This window comes from Gigantopelta aegis, unplaced genomic scaffold, assembly GCF_016097555.1.
Source record: "Gigantopelta aegis isolate Gae_Host unplaced genomic scaffold, Gae_host_genome ctg2153_pilon_pilon:::debris, whole genome shotgun sequence".
Taxonomy (NCBI): Eukaryota; Metazoa; Mollusca; class Gastropoda; order Neomphalida; family Peltospiridae; genus Gigantopelta; species Gigantopelta aegis.
This window is the reverse complement of record NW_024532858.1, coordinates 1-17,661: the sequence shown is the minus strand read 5'-3', so window position 1 is coordinate 17,661 and position 17,661 is coordinate 1. Positions and strand designations below refer to the sequence as shown.

Here is a 17,661-nt window from a genome sequence, read left to right as displayed (position 1 = left end):
TAATGGTGAAAGCAAGGTCAGTTTTAATGTGCACATTCAGAGCAAGCTAGCTAACGTTCGCTAGACTGATTTTTACGCTACACAGTAAACCAAATTACCACTTTGAGAACCAATCAAATAGTTCGCGTACATTAGCAAAACGTTTGCTGGGAGCTGTTATAGAGCACGCCATGACGGAAGCGTTATGGAAAAGCTTATTCGTTTTTGTAGGGATATGCAAAGTGACATCTTCTGGTGTTACTGTTGAGGCCACTACATTCAATTTCAGAACATCTGAGATAGTGTTTTATACAAATACAAAACACAGTAAAACAATGGGATGTGACTTTTAGTATCGGGTCTTTTTTTTTTTTTAATCTTCCACCCCCATGATAACAATTAATCGTTCCATAATTAAATCTGAAAACGTTTTCATTACGTATTAATTTCTGCATTGTTCAGTAAATGAAACATTAAATGCAGTAAGTGAAAAATAATAGCTTATAAAATGATTTCTCTTTTTCCTGTATTTCAGCTTTGCTATTACAGGCTTCATAAACTAATATAATTATATTTTAGAAATTTAGAATTTGTGAATTTTTTATAAATTTAAAGACTTTAAATAGAAATTTAACATTGAACATTTAAAAGTCTATCTTCCCTTAGAGTTTTGATTGGATAGTTCAGAAACTTAGTATAAATATGCCCAGTGACAGTCTTTGCAAACTACTAAGATATATATTTTGGAAATTTTGAAGTTTTATTAAATTTAAAACAAATTAAATACAAATTCTCTAGTTTTGATCACATTGTTCTAAAACTTGGCACTATGATTCTCTGGGACAGTCTTCACCAAGTAATATAAATTTTGAATACGTGTTAAATTTTAAAAATATAAATACAAATTTAAAATTTCCAATCTATTTTCTCCCATTTTTAAATTTGAAAAAATTAAATAGAAATTTTACCTGTGTTATGACATCAACTTTTTATGTATATTTCATTAGCCAATAGGTCACATAAATGCCAAGCCACGACAAATGGAAACATAAATTTGTGAATTAGAAAATTCTGATATTCCACCACCTTCCAGGAAATGATGGGAGGGCCTCAAGAGGCAAAATATAAGCCATGATTTAAAAATCTTCTCTTCCAGAACTACCATTTATAACTGAATACTAGTAGTCTTCATATCCGTCAAAGTCCTTAAATTATTTATTAAAGTTGTCTATTTCATTAATTTTGTGTCCCGTCAAGGGCTTTACTTCTCACTAATTTGGCACACCAAGTTTTGTTTAGTACAGTAATTTTCATGTTAGCTAGTACATATTCAGAAATGCATTTCAAATTATTTTAATCTAATTACAGCTTAATATTTCATTGAGTTTGAGGTGAAATGTTTTGAGGTTAGCATGTTTGTACTTAATTTGGGTATACTTGTTTTGGGCACATATCCTTTACTGCCTCAGTTTAGGTGCAATCTAAAGTCCTGTCTGCTAGTGCCTGAGGAGGGGTGAAGTTTAATTTTACTAGAGTATTATATAGAAATGCATTTATGATGCAATTTCTTCACAACTACTAGACCATTTCCAACTAAAGTTGGCGGAAAGCTGATTGAAATGCATCTTTGAGCACATGATATGATGTTGAAGTGTTCTGGGGAGGACCCTAATTAGTGCCCTTGTCACTCGACCCACATGAAAAGGATCTAAACATTAATTATTCACCATCAGGCCTTTTTCTGCATCATGATTAATGGCCACCTATAATTTTGTTTTCACCTGCTACTTTTATTTTTAATGACATCACTGAATTCTTTTTTTCTTTTTTCAAAGTGTAAATATTATTATGATTTAAATAGATGTTAAGAACACAACAAGAAATGAAAACATTAATTAGTACATTTACGGTATTACACTTGCATCATTATTTGTGGTTTGTAAAAAGTATCTAAGACAAATTTATATAAATCTTATAAATTAATATTCAGTTTTTACTATAATGAGGAATATAGTGTGGTACTTATTTAAAATTATTATAATGATGCAACAAACATTGTATTTCCACTAATCATAAGTAAAACCTCATTACTGACATCGTGTGAAATTTCCATGAGTAACTTTATGTCAAACACAACATTTATTCATTATACAAAAATAATCCCTTGAAGTGTACTCAAGTTACTAACATTTTACATGGTTCATACAGGCAAGGACCCATAAAATTCAAGCACTTTTCAAGGACTTTTCAAGGACCTACCTTATGTTTTCAAGGACCATAAATAACTGAACTATGCTGAAGCTTACAGTATCCGCTTTGTTTTTTCTGTGTTTTTCGCTGTTTTCGTGCGATTTGAGTGTGCTCTCGCTCATGGCACCAATGTTAATATCCCTGTGACAACAGGAACACACAGCCTTTGACACGTCCTTACTCTCTCTGATCCACGCATATTTTCAACACCACGTTTTGTTAAAAACACACTAGGCATGTTTAAATTTGAACATGTGCTTGCAAAAACTTCGAAATCTAAGTGACTAAGTGATTCCGTGTCGTCTCGCCTGACTATTGTTTGCAGTTCTCAAAACGAGGCTATTACGCTCGTCAATAATCGGTAAATCTCGGCTGAGGCATTCGGAACATAGCATTTGTCCCGGAATGGGCCGAGTACATTCGGGTTGCGGAACATCGCAAGTGCTGGAATAAAAGTGCGAACACGGAAGTAAAAATGCTAAATTTCTTTCGAGATTGTTCCGTAATTTCTGGTTAAAATGACACGCTAGTTGCACTGACATGAAATTCAAGCACTTTTGCACTTTTCAAGCACTTTTGCACTTTTCATTTCAAACTCCAGACATCCCAGATAGCTGAATTGTGTGCCTGGGACAGCATGCTTGAACCTTTATTGGATATAAGCACGAACATAAGTTGAAATGAATTGACATGTGATTTTGACATTGGGTGTATTGATGCATGTGGCTGATGCAGTCAACTCTGGCACTTGCTGCATCATGTAATCTAGTGGGGAGATTTACATTTTACAAGTTAGAGGCATTACTAGAACAAAATTGGATAGTTTTATATATGGCAACATGTCAATACACAGCCAAGGTAGCTGAATTGGAAAATAAGGATTTCCCGGGAGAATCTTTTTTTGTTTATCAAATACCGGGAGTTTTTCACGGAATCCAGGAGGGTTGACAGGTCTGACCCATGTGCGTGTCTATGTGTTGTGTGGTGTATACGGTTATGTGGTGTGTGTGTGTGTGTGTGTGTGTGTGCGTGTGCGTGTGCGTGCGCGCGTACGAGTGTGCATTTTTTATTGTTACAAATAATTAAATATACTTTATCTATACATATTGTTATTTAATTAACATACAGGTGTTAAATGCAGTGGACACTATGGGTTGAAACCAGTACATGGTAAAATTAACAAAAATGAGGCTTGCTAATGAGAACATTTTAAGAATATTTTACCATGGGTTTTTTGTTTGTTTTTTGTATGTTAATTAAATGTAAATGTGAGATGCTTCCATTTTGAAAATAATATTCTGTTTTTAATAAAGTCCATAAATATTAATATATAAAAAGGTTAAACTCCAGACTATGTTTTAAAGTAATCCTCCCTTTTAATTCTAGAATGAATTTCCATTAGTGTTAATCACCTTTTATTCTGCTTAGATCACTTACTAAAGTTACTGTGCATGTACATTCCAAACAAACTCACATAAGCACCACAATACATGTATCTTACTGTTTTTGCTTGATAATCGTGAGCGTCGTACAAAGAACACAACCAGCACCACTATAACGCCAACCACAGCAAAAGAACCAACAGCACCTCCAACAGCTGCACCAATCCCAAAACCAGATCCACTTAGTTTCTCAGCCTCTGTCATATGAGAAATATTACATTTTAATAACAACTCTAATATTGTTAACATGATTAGAATTCCGCAGAATTAAACGTCTTGCCTTCAATAAACTTATTTAGTGTCACTGATAGTTGCATCCATAAGATGTTCATGTAAAATATTTTATTAATTTTTAATTTCTTTCACAAGCATTGTGATGAACATCCATAGGAACACTTATAAAACAAGTTTCATCCATCTAAGAATTATAGTTTGTGTGAAATGGAATGAACCGCAAAACGTTAATGTTCAGCTAAACGCAAAAGAATTTTCATAAAATCTTAATTTTTAATTCTTTTCTATGATAAACATCCATAGGTGAAACTGTAAACCAAGTTTCGTTGATGTAGGACTTACAGTTAGTGAGGAACGGAACTAAACGTAAACTTTAACATTGAGCAAAAAGCAAATATATTTTAATTAAAAAGATTTAATTTATGAATGTTTACTTCTTTTCACATAAAATCACTTGTTAATTTTACTAAGTCATTTTTGTTTATTCCTTAAAATTACAGATATCAGGTCCATTGTCCACTTGATTCGTATAAATTGACTTAAAATGGAGGAAGATGAATTAATATTCGGTGAGTGTCACATAACCTCACACTTGCCAGATCAGCAAGGCAAAATCATTTACTTAATTTTTATTATTTTCATCGCACCTGTTGTTAGAATTTGTTTTCAATTATTATATTCGATCTGCTACATTTTTGTGCCTCTACTGTAGTGAATAACTAGTAGACATAATCCATTCGTAACAATTGTACATAAACACATTCAGGATATCACAATCATGTAAAGGTGGTTTTTTCTTTAAATCAGCTTACATGTACATGTATCTGATAAAAAATTAAGTCGATGGGAGTAATTTATCCTATAACTTACCCTTAATATCCATCTCATAAACCCATTTGATATTTACCATTATTAACTCAGTTAATAATATTGTTCAGTCAGTGGGTTATTTGTTTACAGCCAACCAGACTTATATATCTGAGCGTAACTTTGTGATGAGATTTAGTTGAAGTGTGTAACGTCAAACTACATTTGTGCTAATCGTGATGACGTCATATTACCGGTGAGGGGATTTCCTAACATTGATTTGCTAAATATCAAATTAAAATGTTCTTTTAGAAATGTTATAGGTTAAATAGAATTCGCTATAAGCGTATGAGGCAGGGGGCAGGGGGCAGGGGGCAGGGGGCAAGGGGTGCAAATGCCCCCCCCCCCCCCCCCCCCCAGTGCTGGAGCAAATCCTCAAATCTGGGCACCAACAGTATCAGTATTTGGGAAAATATGCTAACCTGAGACCTTAAATTTTTACCATGTATTTTAATCATTCTACCCGCAAAATTAATTGTAATCCATGGGAAAATGTGTAGTTATTTCATTTGTAACCTTATATAGCTGTTTGGTTGTAATGCTTATATAAATAAACGTTGTTATCCAGATTCAGGCATTTTTGTTTTATTTGGGCAAAAACCAGCCTGCCCCATACACCTGTGGAGTTTGCTACTCTTGTTTTTTAATATGTGAAATATCAACCTATAGTCTAGTTAATTGGTATTTGTCTCGGCAGTCTCGACAAATACCAATTAACATAAACTCAATTGATATTTTACATATTTGCAAGACTTGTGACGAATCCTCTATTTATATCTTTAACAGTGACCTTGACTTTTGACACAGTAGGCGAAAGGTGAACTTGAGCTATTTTTCATGGTATCATGATCCTATTTCAGATTTCATGAAAATTGGAAACAAAAAGAAATGAACTAAAAGAAATTCGAAGGAAGAAGTTAAAAGGGAAACTCATTAGATCTAGAGCAAAATGGATAGAAGAAGGCGAGAAGCCTACTAAATACTTTTGTAATTTAGAATCGAGGAACTACTATAGCAAATTTATTTCCAAAATAGAATTAGATAACAGTAACGTAATAACAGAACAAACAAAAATCTTAGAGGAAACTAAAAAATTCTATGAAAACTTATACTCTAAACGAAATCCATCTACTGGGGATAACATCAAAAATATTAATAATGCAAATAAACTATCAGATGCAGTAGCAGAAGGCTTAGAAGGAAAAATAAAATATAGTGAAGTACTTACTAGAATGTCTTAAAAATATGAAAAACGATAAAAGCCCTGGTTCAGATGGTTTTACGGCTGAATTTTAAAAAGGTCACTTTATTGTTAGATCTCTTAATTATAGTTATAATATAAATGAAATGTCCAACACTCAAAAATTAGGAATTATTACTTGTATACCGAAATTAAATAAACCAAAGCAGTTTTTTAAAAAATTGGCGTCCTATTACCGTATTTTCCCATGTATTATGCGCACCGGTGTATAATGCGCACCCCCCACTTTGAACGTTTATTCCAAGAAAAAAAACCATGAACCACAATATAATGCGCACCGTTTTTTTAAACCACAAAATCGACAGTGAATGCAAGATGTACCGCTTTCCCCGTCACCAAAATTAACGAAAACTTCGGAAAAGCGAAAGAAGCGGTATATTCAAGAAACCAACAAACAAAACTCAAGTTAGGTATTTGAGTACATAGACCTACATGTCACATTAAACAAAGGCTAGTACTTGCGTACTTACATGTCACAGACTCACACGTGCATAAATCAAAACAAAGTTATATACCCCATACTCTGTAAATGACTGATAAATATATGAAAACAAAAATATAGCATATTACATTTCATTCTCATGGCTAACGTGAATGCGCGAGATTTCTAAATTTATAATAGTGTGGTATATTTCCGGTTTGCCGGAAATGGCCGAATTAAATCTCATGGAAATTAAAAATATTTACGGTCCAGTTTTGTAATTTGTGTGCACTTTTTGGCGAGGCATGGATACTTTTGTAGATTTATTTTGCATTTATTACAACCATCACAAGTGAAAAGCGATTTTTAAGAGGGTTTTGGCGTTTCGTTGTAATGAACACTGTAAAGTACCGTAAACTACCGATCGGCGATTTTTCATGGGTGATCGCTGGACATTTTTAAAAGATATTTTTTCTATTGCTATGTATAGTGCGCACCCTCATTTTTAACCTGTATTTTCTGGGAAAAAAGTGCGCATAATACACGGGAAAATACGGTACTTTATTGAACTGTATATACAAAATAGCTTCAGGATGCATAGCTAATAGAATAAAAACAGTACTTGATACAATTATTGCTAAAGATCAAACTGGTTTTATCAAAGGCAGGTATATTGGTGCAAATATACGATTAATATTTGACATAATGGACTATACAGAAAGACAAAAAATACCAGGTATGTTGGTTTTGGTAGATTTTGAAAAAGCCTTCGACTCGGTCTCCTGGGATTTTATTGAACAAACACTAGATATTTTTAACTTTAAATATTCAATAAAAAAGTGGATAAATACTCTTTATAAAAATTCTGTGTCGTGAATATTACAAAATGGGTTTCTATCAGAAAGTTTTAAGTTAGAAAGGGGTTGTAGGCAAGGCGATCCACTATCCCCCTATATTTTTATCATATGTGCTGAAATTCTAGCAATATTAATCAGAAATTCAAAGGATATTAAAGGAATACGTATTGATGGGGAAGAATACCTTCTATCTCAGTATGCAGATGATACCACCTTTATTTTAGACGGATCACGCCAGTCCCTGGACAGTACTTTAAGTGTATTAAACATGTATGCAGATGTTTCTGGTTTGAAAATAAATTACTCGAAATCGAAAATTATATGGATAGGAAGTAAGAAATTCTCAAAAGAGGTCTTTCATCCATCAAAATGGAAGCTAGAATGGGGAGCTGAATCTTTTAGTCTATTAGGAATAAACTTTTCCTTAAATATGCAACAAATGATTGATGAAAATTATGAATATAAAATATTGGAAATGAAGAAATCTATGAAACAGTGGTCAACAAGAAAATTAACCGTTTTGGGTAGAATTATTGTGGTAAAATTGCTTGTAATATCCAAAATAACGCATTTACTTATTTCTTTACCAAATCCACCGGAAAGAATATTAAAACAAATAAATAAATTACTTTTTAGTTTTGTATGGCAAAACAAACCTGACCGGATAAAAAGAACAATACTAGTGCAAGATTATGAAAAAGATGGGCTTAAAATGATAGATTTTATACATTTCTCTACAGCATTAAAACTGACTTGGATAAAAACACTGTTTGGGTCAAATTCTAAATTGGCAAATATTTTTCAGTCTATAACAGGTTTAACAACCAGAGACTTAGTTATACAAGGTGATTTTTTAATTCAGCTTAGGATAAAGAAAATTAAAAATATGTTTTGGCAGGATGTATTAAATAGTTGGATTTTATTTCAACAAAAATTAACATTTCAAAATGAAGAAGAAATTCTAAGTTTGAACATTTGGAATAATAGTAATATACTAATAGACAGAAAACCTATATTATATAAGAATTTCATTGAAAAAGGCGTTATATTTTTATATGATTTACTAGATAGCCAAGGGCAGTTTATGGATTATAACACTTTTAATGCAAAATATAATATACGATCAAATTTTTTAGAATATGCGTCTTTAATATGTGCAATCAAACTATTTATACGAAACAAAACAAATTTAAATAAACAAACATACGAAGTGCCTAAACATCCAGTATTTCCTTCGAAAATAAAGCTTCTTGCGAAAAACAAATCGGGAAGTAGAGAAATATATAAAGTACTGAATAATGCTACTGTAGTTCCTACATCACAATTGAAATATTCTCGTGAAGGATGCTGTTTCCTACTTCAAAATGGGCAAAGTATTATAGTCTTCCATTTATGATTTTGAAAGACCCAACTCTACTATGGTTTCAGTACCAAATTTTACATAGGATTATACCAACAAATTCGTTTTTATATAAAATAAAGTATATTGCTTCCAGTACTTGTAACTTTTGTAATCAGCAACCAGAAACATTGCAACACTTGTTTTATGATTGCCCTAAAGTCAGTGAACTTTGGAAAACTATAGAACAATGGTTACAGCAAAAAGACGAATATATTCAGCTTGATAAAAGTATGGTTCTATTCGGCAGCATACATACAAATCATAAATTTGTGAATTGGCTTATTGTCAATGTAACGCATTATATATATATAGAACAAAACTTCAAAAAAATATACTTCATATAACTGGAATTAAAAATGTAATTACAGATAAATTACAAATAGAGAAATACATACTCTATAAAAACTGTTCACATAAAGAGTTTGATGAAAACTGGGCACCTTGGCAAAGATGTCTACAAAATTAAACTTAGCCTTAATAGTTAAAAATAACTCCAATATAAGACACATACTGTTGGTGGTGGTTTTTTAGTGGGGGTTTTTTGTAACCTAAAAGCCAATAATGTTTGTTTTCTATATTTGGAAATATGGATTTTTCTTTTCTTCTTTTCTCTCTGTCTATCTGTTTAATTTCTTTTTTATTATATATTTAGTCTGTCATTAATTTTGTGCTCCAAATTTGACTGTTTCAATTAACTAGTAATTTTATTGAATGCACTTTATATTTATGTACAGGTTAGATATGATTTCAGGGCCCCAACCCTGACCTATCAATATATAAATGACTTATTTTAAAATTTAAAAAAAAAAAAAATTGGGAAATGTTGGTAATGCTGAGATGTGCCTCTGAAAAAACATCCTCTTTAATGACTTATCACAAGGGGATGATGCTGGTGCCTCTGAGGGTGTTAGTGTAACAAAACATTTTATTACATACCCATTTAATCTTACTATAGTAACAAAGAAAATTCTAACTGCAATTAAAAACATTTTATTGAACATACCTGTATGTGTGATACAAAATCTCACATGCATAGTGCGTGTTCAACTGAATGAAATCATGTCTCAGCGTTCTTTCAATTCCATAATATTCAACTAACTTCCCACCCAAAGTAAGTTGTGTTATTTAATTAAACTTTTGTTAACTGTAATATAGAAAGGTGGTATGTAACAAATACAGAACCACATACCACGTGTTTTGTAATGTTATTTATTGCACTCGTTTACAGTGTGCAAGATTTATACCACTTGACTGCTACACGGTCTCATGGTGTAATATTCTTACACACAATAAACTCCTGCAACAAACAAAATGGCAAAACAGCTGGTATGTGGTTCTGTCTATAAATGGGGAGTTGGTTAAGATAATGGCCCAATTGTGCATTATGTAATTGTTGAAACTGCATGTGTATGTATGTACACAAATGCACAAACACATATGTACCTTTTGCTGTCATTGCTGTTATGTTGACAAAGTCACTAACATTGTTTTTTGGGCGTTCATTCTCAGCTGACAGTCTAATGTCATACACCTGGCTAGCCTCGAGGTTTGTGATGTTGTAAAACATTTTCTGATCTTGATGTAAATCTTCAAACCAGTCACTGGTCCATTTAAGTGTCCATTCAGACTCACTTTGGAGTTTGTACTCCAAGACAAATCTTTGTTTGTAATTTCCGCCTGGATAGTTAGATAACCATGACAACTTTACTGTGTGAGATGATTCCCCTTCTTGTTGGAACTCTTTTGGAGGAAGAGGTGGTCCTGCTGCTGTCAGGTTTACAGAAAACTGAGAACATCCAACATCATTACAGACATTCAGCGTGTAGGTTCCTGTGTCATTCGGTGAGAATGAGCTGATATTGAGCGTGATTCTGTAGCCTGAGTCCTTTACTGTTTTACCATATATTTCCAGAGTAATGTTTTCTGGCTCAATATTTGTATGATTAAAGGTTGACTTGCTATCAGATCTGTTCCAATTGAAACTAATATCATCTGGTTTGGAAAACACAGTTTTCTGTAGTATTGCTGGTTTTCCAATTTCTGCACCCACAGGAATATCAAGCTCAGTTTCCTTAGTAATCTTTGGTGTTGCTACAAATGAAAACAAAAAGAAAGAAAAAAGAAACAAATTAGGTTTTTATTATTTGTTCTACATGAAAAAATATAGCAGTATTCTTCGGAAATTACATCATAAAAATTGAATCCCGCCTGAACAGGTGGTGTGTTTAGTTTGAAGACATGCTATGGCTGGTGATAATGATGAAATTATAGAGAATGATCGATGTCCCTGGAGCCAAATTAATTCATTAATCTATTGAAGAACGCATGAATTTTCAACTAAAGAGGTAGCTTTAAAATTAAATGCTGTGAGTTAAACGATATGACAAACGTCCACAAAAGACTTTTCTTTACTAAGTCACTGGCTATGCAAAGGATGGACATGTCACTGTTTTGAGTTGGAGCTAATCCAGTGACATCTATTTTCATTACAAAAAAGATGGGCACATTCCGTATGACGACAGTTCTATGTACAGTCCGTGTGTATATAATGCCTGAATCAAAACATGAATGTCGCAGTAAAATTTGAGAGCTAATACTTCTTTAAAAACATTCTTTGTGTTGGTTTGGATTGCTTTATATTATTATTATTATTATAATTTCGAAATTAACAAAGACAAAGGAAATACACGAAACTGCAGTTAAGTATTCATGCATTGATGTGAACAACTATTATTTTGGACAAATTTACATCAAGATTTACTTGTGTGTAATCTTATTGTGAATGTCCACAATGATGTATCTTGACACATGCGGTCTCAGTTGACTATGAAGCGTGATCTATATTCACACTGACAGGTTGAAAATTGATTAGCTAGTGCTGTTTGATTCTTTAAAATTGTGTAGCGATCTCTGAAACTTGTGTAGCAAATCTCAACACAATACTGAACAAAATGTTCCCTGTAAATATACAAATCATTATCTAAATTTGATTGAAGTTGTAAATATAATAAGTATCACAGAAATATTGAAATATTCATATTGTTAGGAAAAGAAGACCAGTTCACAAGTAAATGGGTTATTTACAACTATAGTCATTTAAAGGCGTAATTTCTCTATTTCTTGTTTTGTTTTCAAACCCATTGTACGTACATATAACACAAGTACTAATGTACGTATCTTACACCTTTGAAACACCCATCATTTGGATAGAAGCTATTATTTCGTCCTCTTTGTCCTTCCTCTCCATTTTTCTGTCCAACTGTCATAATTCTTAATTTTTTGCTTTTCTTCTTCTTCAAAACCTGATGCACAATCGATCTAGGATCGATTCCCATTGGTGGGCCCATTGGGCTATTTCTCATTCCAGCCAGTGCTCCACATCTGGTGTATCAAAGGCCGTGATATGTACTATCCAGTCTGTGGGATGGGGCATACAAAAGATCCGTTGCTGCTAATCGAAAAGAGTAGTCCATGAAGTGGCGACAGCAGGTTTCCTCGCTCAATATCTGTGTGGTCCTTAACCATACGTCTGATGCCATATAACCATAAATAAAATGTTGAATGTGTCGTTAAATAAAACATTTCCTTCCTTCTTCTTCAAAAAGAGTGTTGTTCTTACTACATTAGATACCCACTTAAAGCTTGTTTGGTTTAAACAATATTTATTGCTGTTCAAAAACATTAGCGGTCTGGGGATTGGCCAACAGGTGTTAGCCTATATTAAAGCCTCTCCCAACATTTTATAATATGAATATTTTACAAGCAATAACATAAGACATGATTATAACTTGTTCCAAATTTACTAATAAAGAGGGGAAAATGGAAGGAAGAAAAGGTAAAGGAAGAAAAGGTAAAGAGGATGGACAGGTTATAACCTTTAAGCAATTTACATTATTAAGAATTACATGTCAGAAGATAGACAAAGAATGTGACTGGTTAATTGATTTCAAAACGGTTGTTATTTATTATGAACTTCTGGATAGATTTGAATATAGCATTATTTTTTTGAGGTTGGGATTTATTTATTATTTATGGGTATTTTGAACTACATTGTATAGTGGATAAAAGTGTGAGAAGTGTTCAGTGTCTTCAGTTAGGTGTCCACAAGCACAAGATGGATTGTCAATGACGTATCGTGAGAATTTATGTTACTATTACCTAAACGGAAGAAAATGTTTTATTTACGGTTATATGGCGTCGGACATATGGTTAAGGACCACACAGATATTGAGGAAGGAAACCCACTGTCACCACTTCATGGCCTAATCTTTTCTATTAGCAGCATGGGATCTTTTGTATGCACAATCCAATAGACAATTACCCAAACGGAGTTGGCTATGTAATATCTTCTGCATTCTATTTTTTTCTTTTTAAAATCCATTTACTGATGAAGAATGCTTAATATCAGCTGATGTGTTGTTCCATAGTTTAACGGCGGGCGGAAGGAAAGAATTTGAAAACAGTTTTGTTTGACAAAAATGTGTGTGCAGATAATCTGCACTATGTGTATGGTGAGTATTTATTTCAGCAGTAGAACGCGGTAGTTGTAATGTCAAAAAGGTGGGCAGCAGTTTATTTTTAGTTTGTACATCATGCACAGGTTGTGATGTTTTCTCCTTTCTGACAACGGTAAGAAGCCAGTTTCCTTGTATAATAGCTGATGGGAAGTTCCCCGGACAGCACCACATGCTTGTTTCACCTATTCATCTTGACCCCCAGATCATTTAAAAAATAAAACAAATATGGATATGCTTTTGCAACGTATAACAACAAATGAAATGAATATAACTACCATATATATCATATCTTTTTTTTATATACGTTTATATGAAATATAAACCATTTATCTTACAATTAGTTATACATGTGTACACACACAATCGTGTTATAATTTTATTATTGTTGTATATTATAAGACTATAATTCAAGGCACCCCAACCGTGACAATGTCAGTAATCTGGGTGGGGGTTTTTAAAAGATAAAAAAGATTCATCTTGATCAGTGTTGTTCTATTATTATTTCGATCAGTCCTGTGTGTAAAATGGTAAAAAATATAAGTGAATGTACTGTATGCATACACAGTGTGTCGGCCGGCTTGCAGTAGTCCGAAGGTAAAACTACAGAAAACTGAGTCAACATATTAATGATGAGTTGTTTTTCTCGGTCAGTTAAAACAGCCCACCTAGACCCTAAAAAGGTGGGCTATTTTTAACCCACCTGCATATTTTAAATCACAAGGCCTGCTTTTAAACTAATTAATTCAACATTAACGACTAACATAAACAGTCGTTTTATTAATGTTAAATAAAATCTGAAACAATCTCTTTTGTTATTTAAGAATTGTTGAAAGTAGTGTAAAATTGAGATTCACTCAGTTATGATCATCTGTGTTTTTAAGTCACATGATGTTAGATGGACCAATCCAAGCATTTATAATAAAAGAGTACGTACATATTGCAACTACTTGTGTATAACTGAATATAACTTATACAACAACCTCTCTACAAAGGACATTTCATACATATGCATGCAGATGCAATTGCTTTTATGTTCTTAATAAGTAGTTAGGATAGATAAATCATTTGGGTAACTTTAATAAACAGGTTTGAGGACAGTGATATCCTCTTTAGAAGATCACTTACCTTCGATGTAAACATCACTGGTTGCTGTCTGTGATATATGTCCTGACCTATCTGGAACTCCATTATCAACAGCACAGTGGTACGTCCCACTGTCTTCATATGTAGCACGATTAAATGTCAGTCTGGTTTCGTTGCGTCCAACAGGTGTGGCGGGTACATATCGGATAAACATGTCATTCCAGTAATGGCTGAAACTTGTGAAGTTCATGTTGCCCGGGCGACCATCAGCAGAGCATGTTATACTTGGTGACTTATTTTCAGTGGAATTCAAAGACGTGAGGGTGACATCAGGAGCATCTACAAAATACAAATAAAAGAAATCATTGTGTTTGATATTTTGAAATAAAAGTTGAATAATAATTTTAATAAAAGTACAACATTACATTAGTGTTTGCACCTATAGTTCCCAACAGTTATGAACATCCTAACCAGTGCCACTCCACTGATGTATAAAAAAATCATGGTATGTGCTGCTCTATGTGAAAGTGCATATAAAAGTTCCCTTCTTGCTAATGATAAAGTTTTGTTTAATGACACCACTAGAGCACATTGATTTATTAATCATCGGCTACTTGATGTCATATTTGTTAATTTTGACATATAGAATTAGGACAAGGAGAACTTTCCTGGACATAATTATGGGGTGAGGTGAAGTTTCAGGTAGGCGGAAAGTTAGGTCTAGAACCTAAAACCAAAATAGAAACAGCATTCTACTCAAGTCTGGAAAAATTAGAGCTAAAAATAAACTTTGACTGCTTGGCCGAAAACACTTCAGGTGATTTGAGCAATTTTGACAAGCTGCCAAAATAAAGTGTGTCAGACTATTTACAACAACAAAAATAAACATAAGAAGTTTGATAAGAAGCCAATTTTTTTTAATCTGACTAAGCCCTAAGACAGCAACTCTGGTTGATCTACAGAGAGGTTATCATCGGTAGCATCCTGAAGTTCTGTAGCTTCTGGGCAAGCTATCCACAATGTGGTGCCATGTTTACATAGTCCACCATAAACATCTTCAGGAGTCGATGGATGGTGTTAACACTGCCTGAGTGTACACTGGTGACACCTAAGTCTGTGTACCTAAGCATCTGTGTTATATTTTAAAGTTAAAATCTTTCTTTAAAAATATTTGTTTCATCACCACAGTACAATGGAACAATAAACGTTTTACTACTGAAATGTTTTTTTTTGTTTTTTTTAAACTCAAGTAATGAGCGCATTTTTAGTGGCAGCCCCTGTATTTACTGGCCTGCATGACGGCACATAAGTCTGCACAGAAAACACTAAAACAACCACTTCTGTCGCTAATTCTCACAGAAACAACAACAGGTAATGGATCTGACTTTTTGTAAGTTCTAGACAACAAACACTTCCTATTATAGTCTGTTTCAGGAAAATTTAGATTATGTCAGAATGCATCTCAGGTCACTTCTTTTGTTGTTTTTTATTTCGATAGAAGAAAGGGGAGGACATCCCCCTGTCAAACTCAGCCCTCCACAGCCACGTTGTGACTGCAAATAAAGCCTACAGCTTTATCTCCTTTATTTTCATTTCAAGTCTGTGGACACACTACAGTCGCTTCGGCACCCCCGTTTTCTTATGACATGAGAAAAGACTTGATGGTTCGTTACGAACTGAGCAGTTTGTTCCGATGTCGGGACCTGTTCCCGATGGGATCCCAACCAATGTTCACCAATGGGTGGAGGACTCATACCGCTTGGTTCCTTTGTTTGCATACTTCGTTAGCAACGGAGGTCTCCTCGCAGTTTGTTCCGATGTCGGGACCTGTTCCCGATGGGATCCCAACCAATGTTCACCACTGGGTGGAGGACTCGTACCGCTTGGTTCCTCCGTTTGCATACTTCATTACTAACAGAGGTCTCCTCGCAGTTTGTTCCGGTGTCGGGACCCGTTCCCGATGGGATCCCAACAGATCCATTATGTCAGAATGCATCTCAGGTCACTTCTTTTGTTGTTTTTTTTTGTCGATTTCGATAGAAGAATTTTCGATATTTCGATAATAAATCCCAAAAACAACAAAAGAAGTGACCTGAGATGCATTCTGACAGCATCTACAGTCAACATTTCAAGGTTTGTCCTGAAGAAATCTGTCCACAATCTAGAAGATATTGTATTGAATTATAACATAATATAGGTCAGATATTTAATAGCTGCTTTATTTTAATGAATGGCCTCCTCCTTTACCCCTCATAGCCATTCCATCCTCACCTACATGAACTTCATTAACACCTAATATGATACACAGTACATTATATCATTATATCATTACCTTTTATCATAGAACCATTGAGTGCATCCAATGTACACTAGCAAGTGACCATAATCAACATAGTATATGATGATAATTATCTTATTTTCCAATGTGACTGACTTAATATTTACACTACTTATTGAAAGCCTAGTAATATGATGCTACATGAAAATCTGCCATGAATTATAAGTGGACTAACGTAAAGCTAATTGGAACATTGGAAGAAAAATAAATCATGTTATATTTGGATGTGCTGGTGTAGTCTAATAACTGGTTCACTAATATTAATAATGTAACTAAAACTATAATAAAACTAAAATAAATCTTGAAGGCTGTTATCATGATTCAGCCCTGCCTACCCTTTTTTTAAGACCTATAGGACTGGTGGAGACTTATCTTGTTGCACATAGATGGAGAGCTATATATACCAACTTCTAGACCACAAAAACTTCCTATATAGTCTGTTTTCAGGAAAATTTAGATTATGGAAATGAGATCAATATAAATAGTGTTCCATGCTCCTGTAGTTTGGATAACACAAAATGACAATATAAAAAAGGCCAATGTAAACATTTATGAACATTATTCAACAAACGTTGTCTGTTATTAACTGACTGTGTAAATGAGCACCAAATAGGTGATCACTGGAAATATAGCACAATCAATGATAATTTTGACCACAAACTATAGCTAAAAATAGCCAGTGTAAGCCATATTGCTTGTGTTGTGTCACTGTCTCGAAGTATGCTTGATTTTTTACATTAACAGATAAAATAAAAGATTGATTTCATCGATGGATTCATTAATTACAATAAGGTATGTATTGAAGCTTCTATGTAAACTTGTGTAAGTTAATATACAAGGTTGATCATTACAATGGTGACAGACACATGTTGACAGGTGATACAAAAACATGTTGATCGAGGCTGGCATGCAAAAAGTATACTTTAGAGTGCATTAATTCAGAGGGTTTTTAAAAAAGTAAAATGGTATATCTACAAGTTTTATAACATACGTTTCACGATCAAGATGTG

At 33.5% G+C, this 17,661-nt stretch overlaps 1 protein-coding gene across 1 annotated transcript in view; it reads right to left on the bottom strand.

Moving 5' to 3' along the window:
* LOC121391345 overlaps window positions 1-14,646 on the bottom strand; it is a 59,973-nt gene extending 45,327 nt beyond the window's left edge. The window contains exons 1-3 of the mRNA XM_041523007.1: window positions 14,356-14,646; window positions 10,157-10,804; window positions 3,731-3,868 (exon numbers count right to left, since the gene is read on the bottom strand). Coding sequence (XP_041378941.1) covers window positions 3,731-3,868; window positions 10,157-10,804; window positions 14,356-14,563 — 994 coding nt within the window. The 5' untranslated portion in view covers window positions 14,564-14,646. The remainder of the gene's footprint in view (window positions 1-3,730; window positions 3,869-10,156; window positions 10,805-14,355) is intronic.
* Window positions 14,647-17,661: the final 3,015 nt, after the last annotated feature.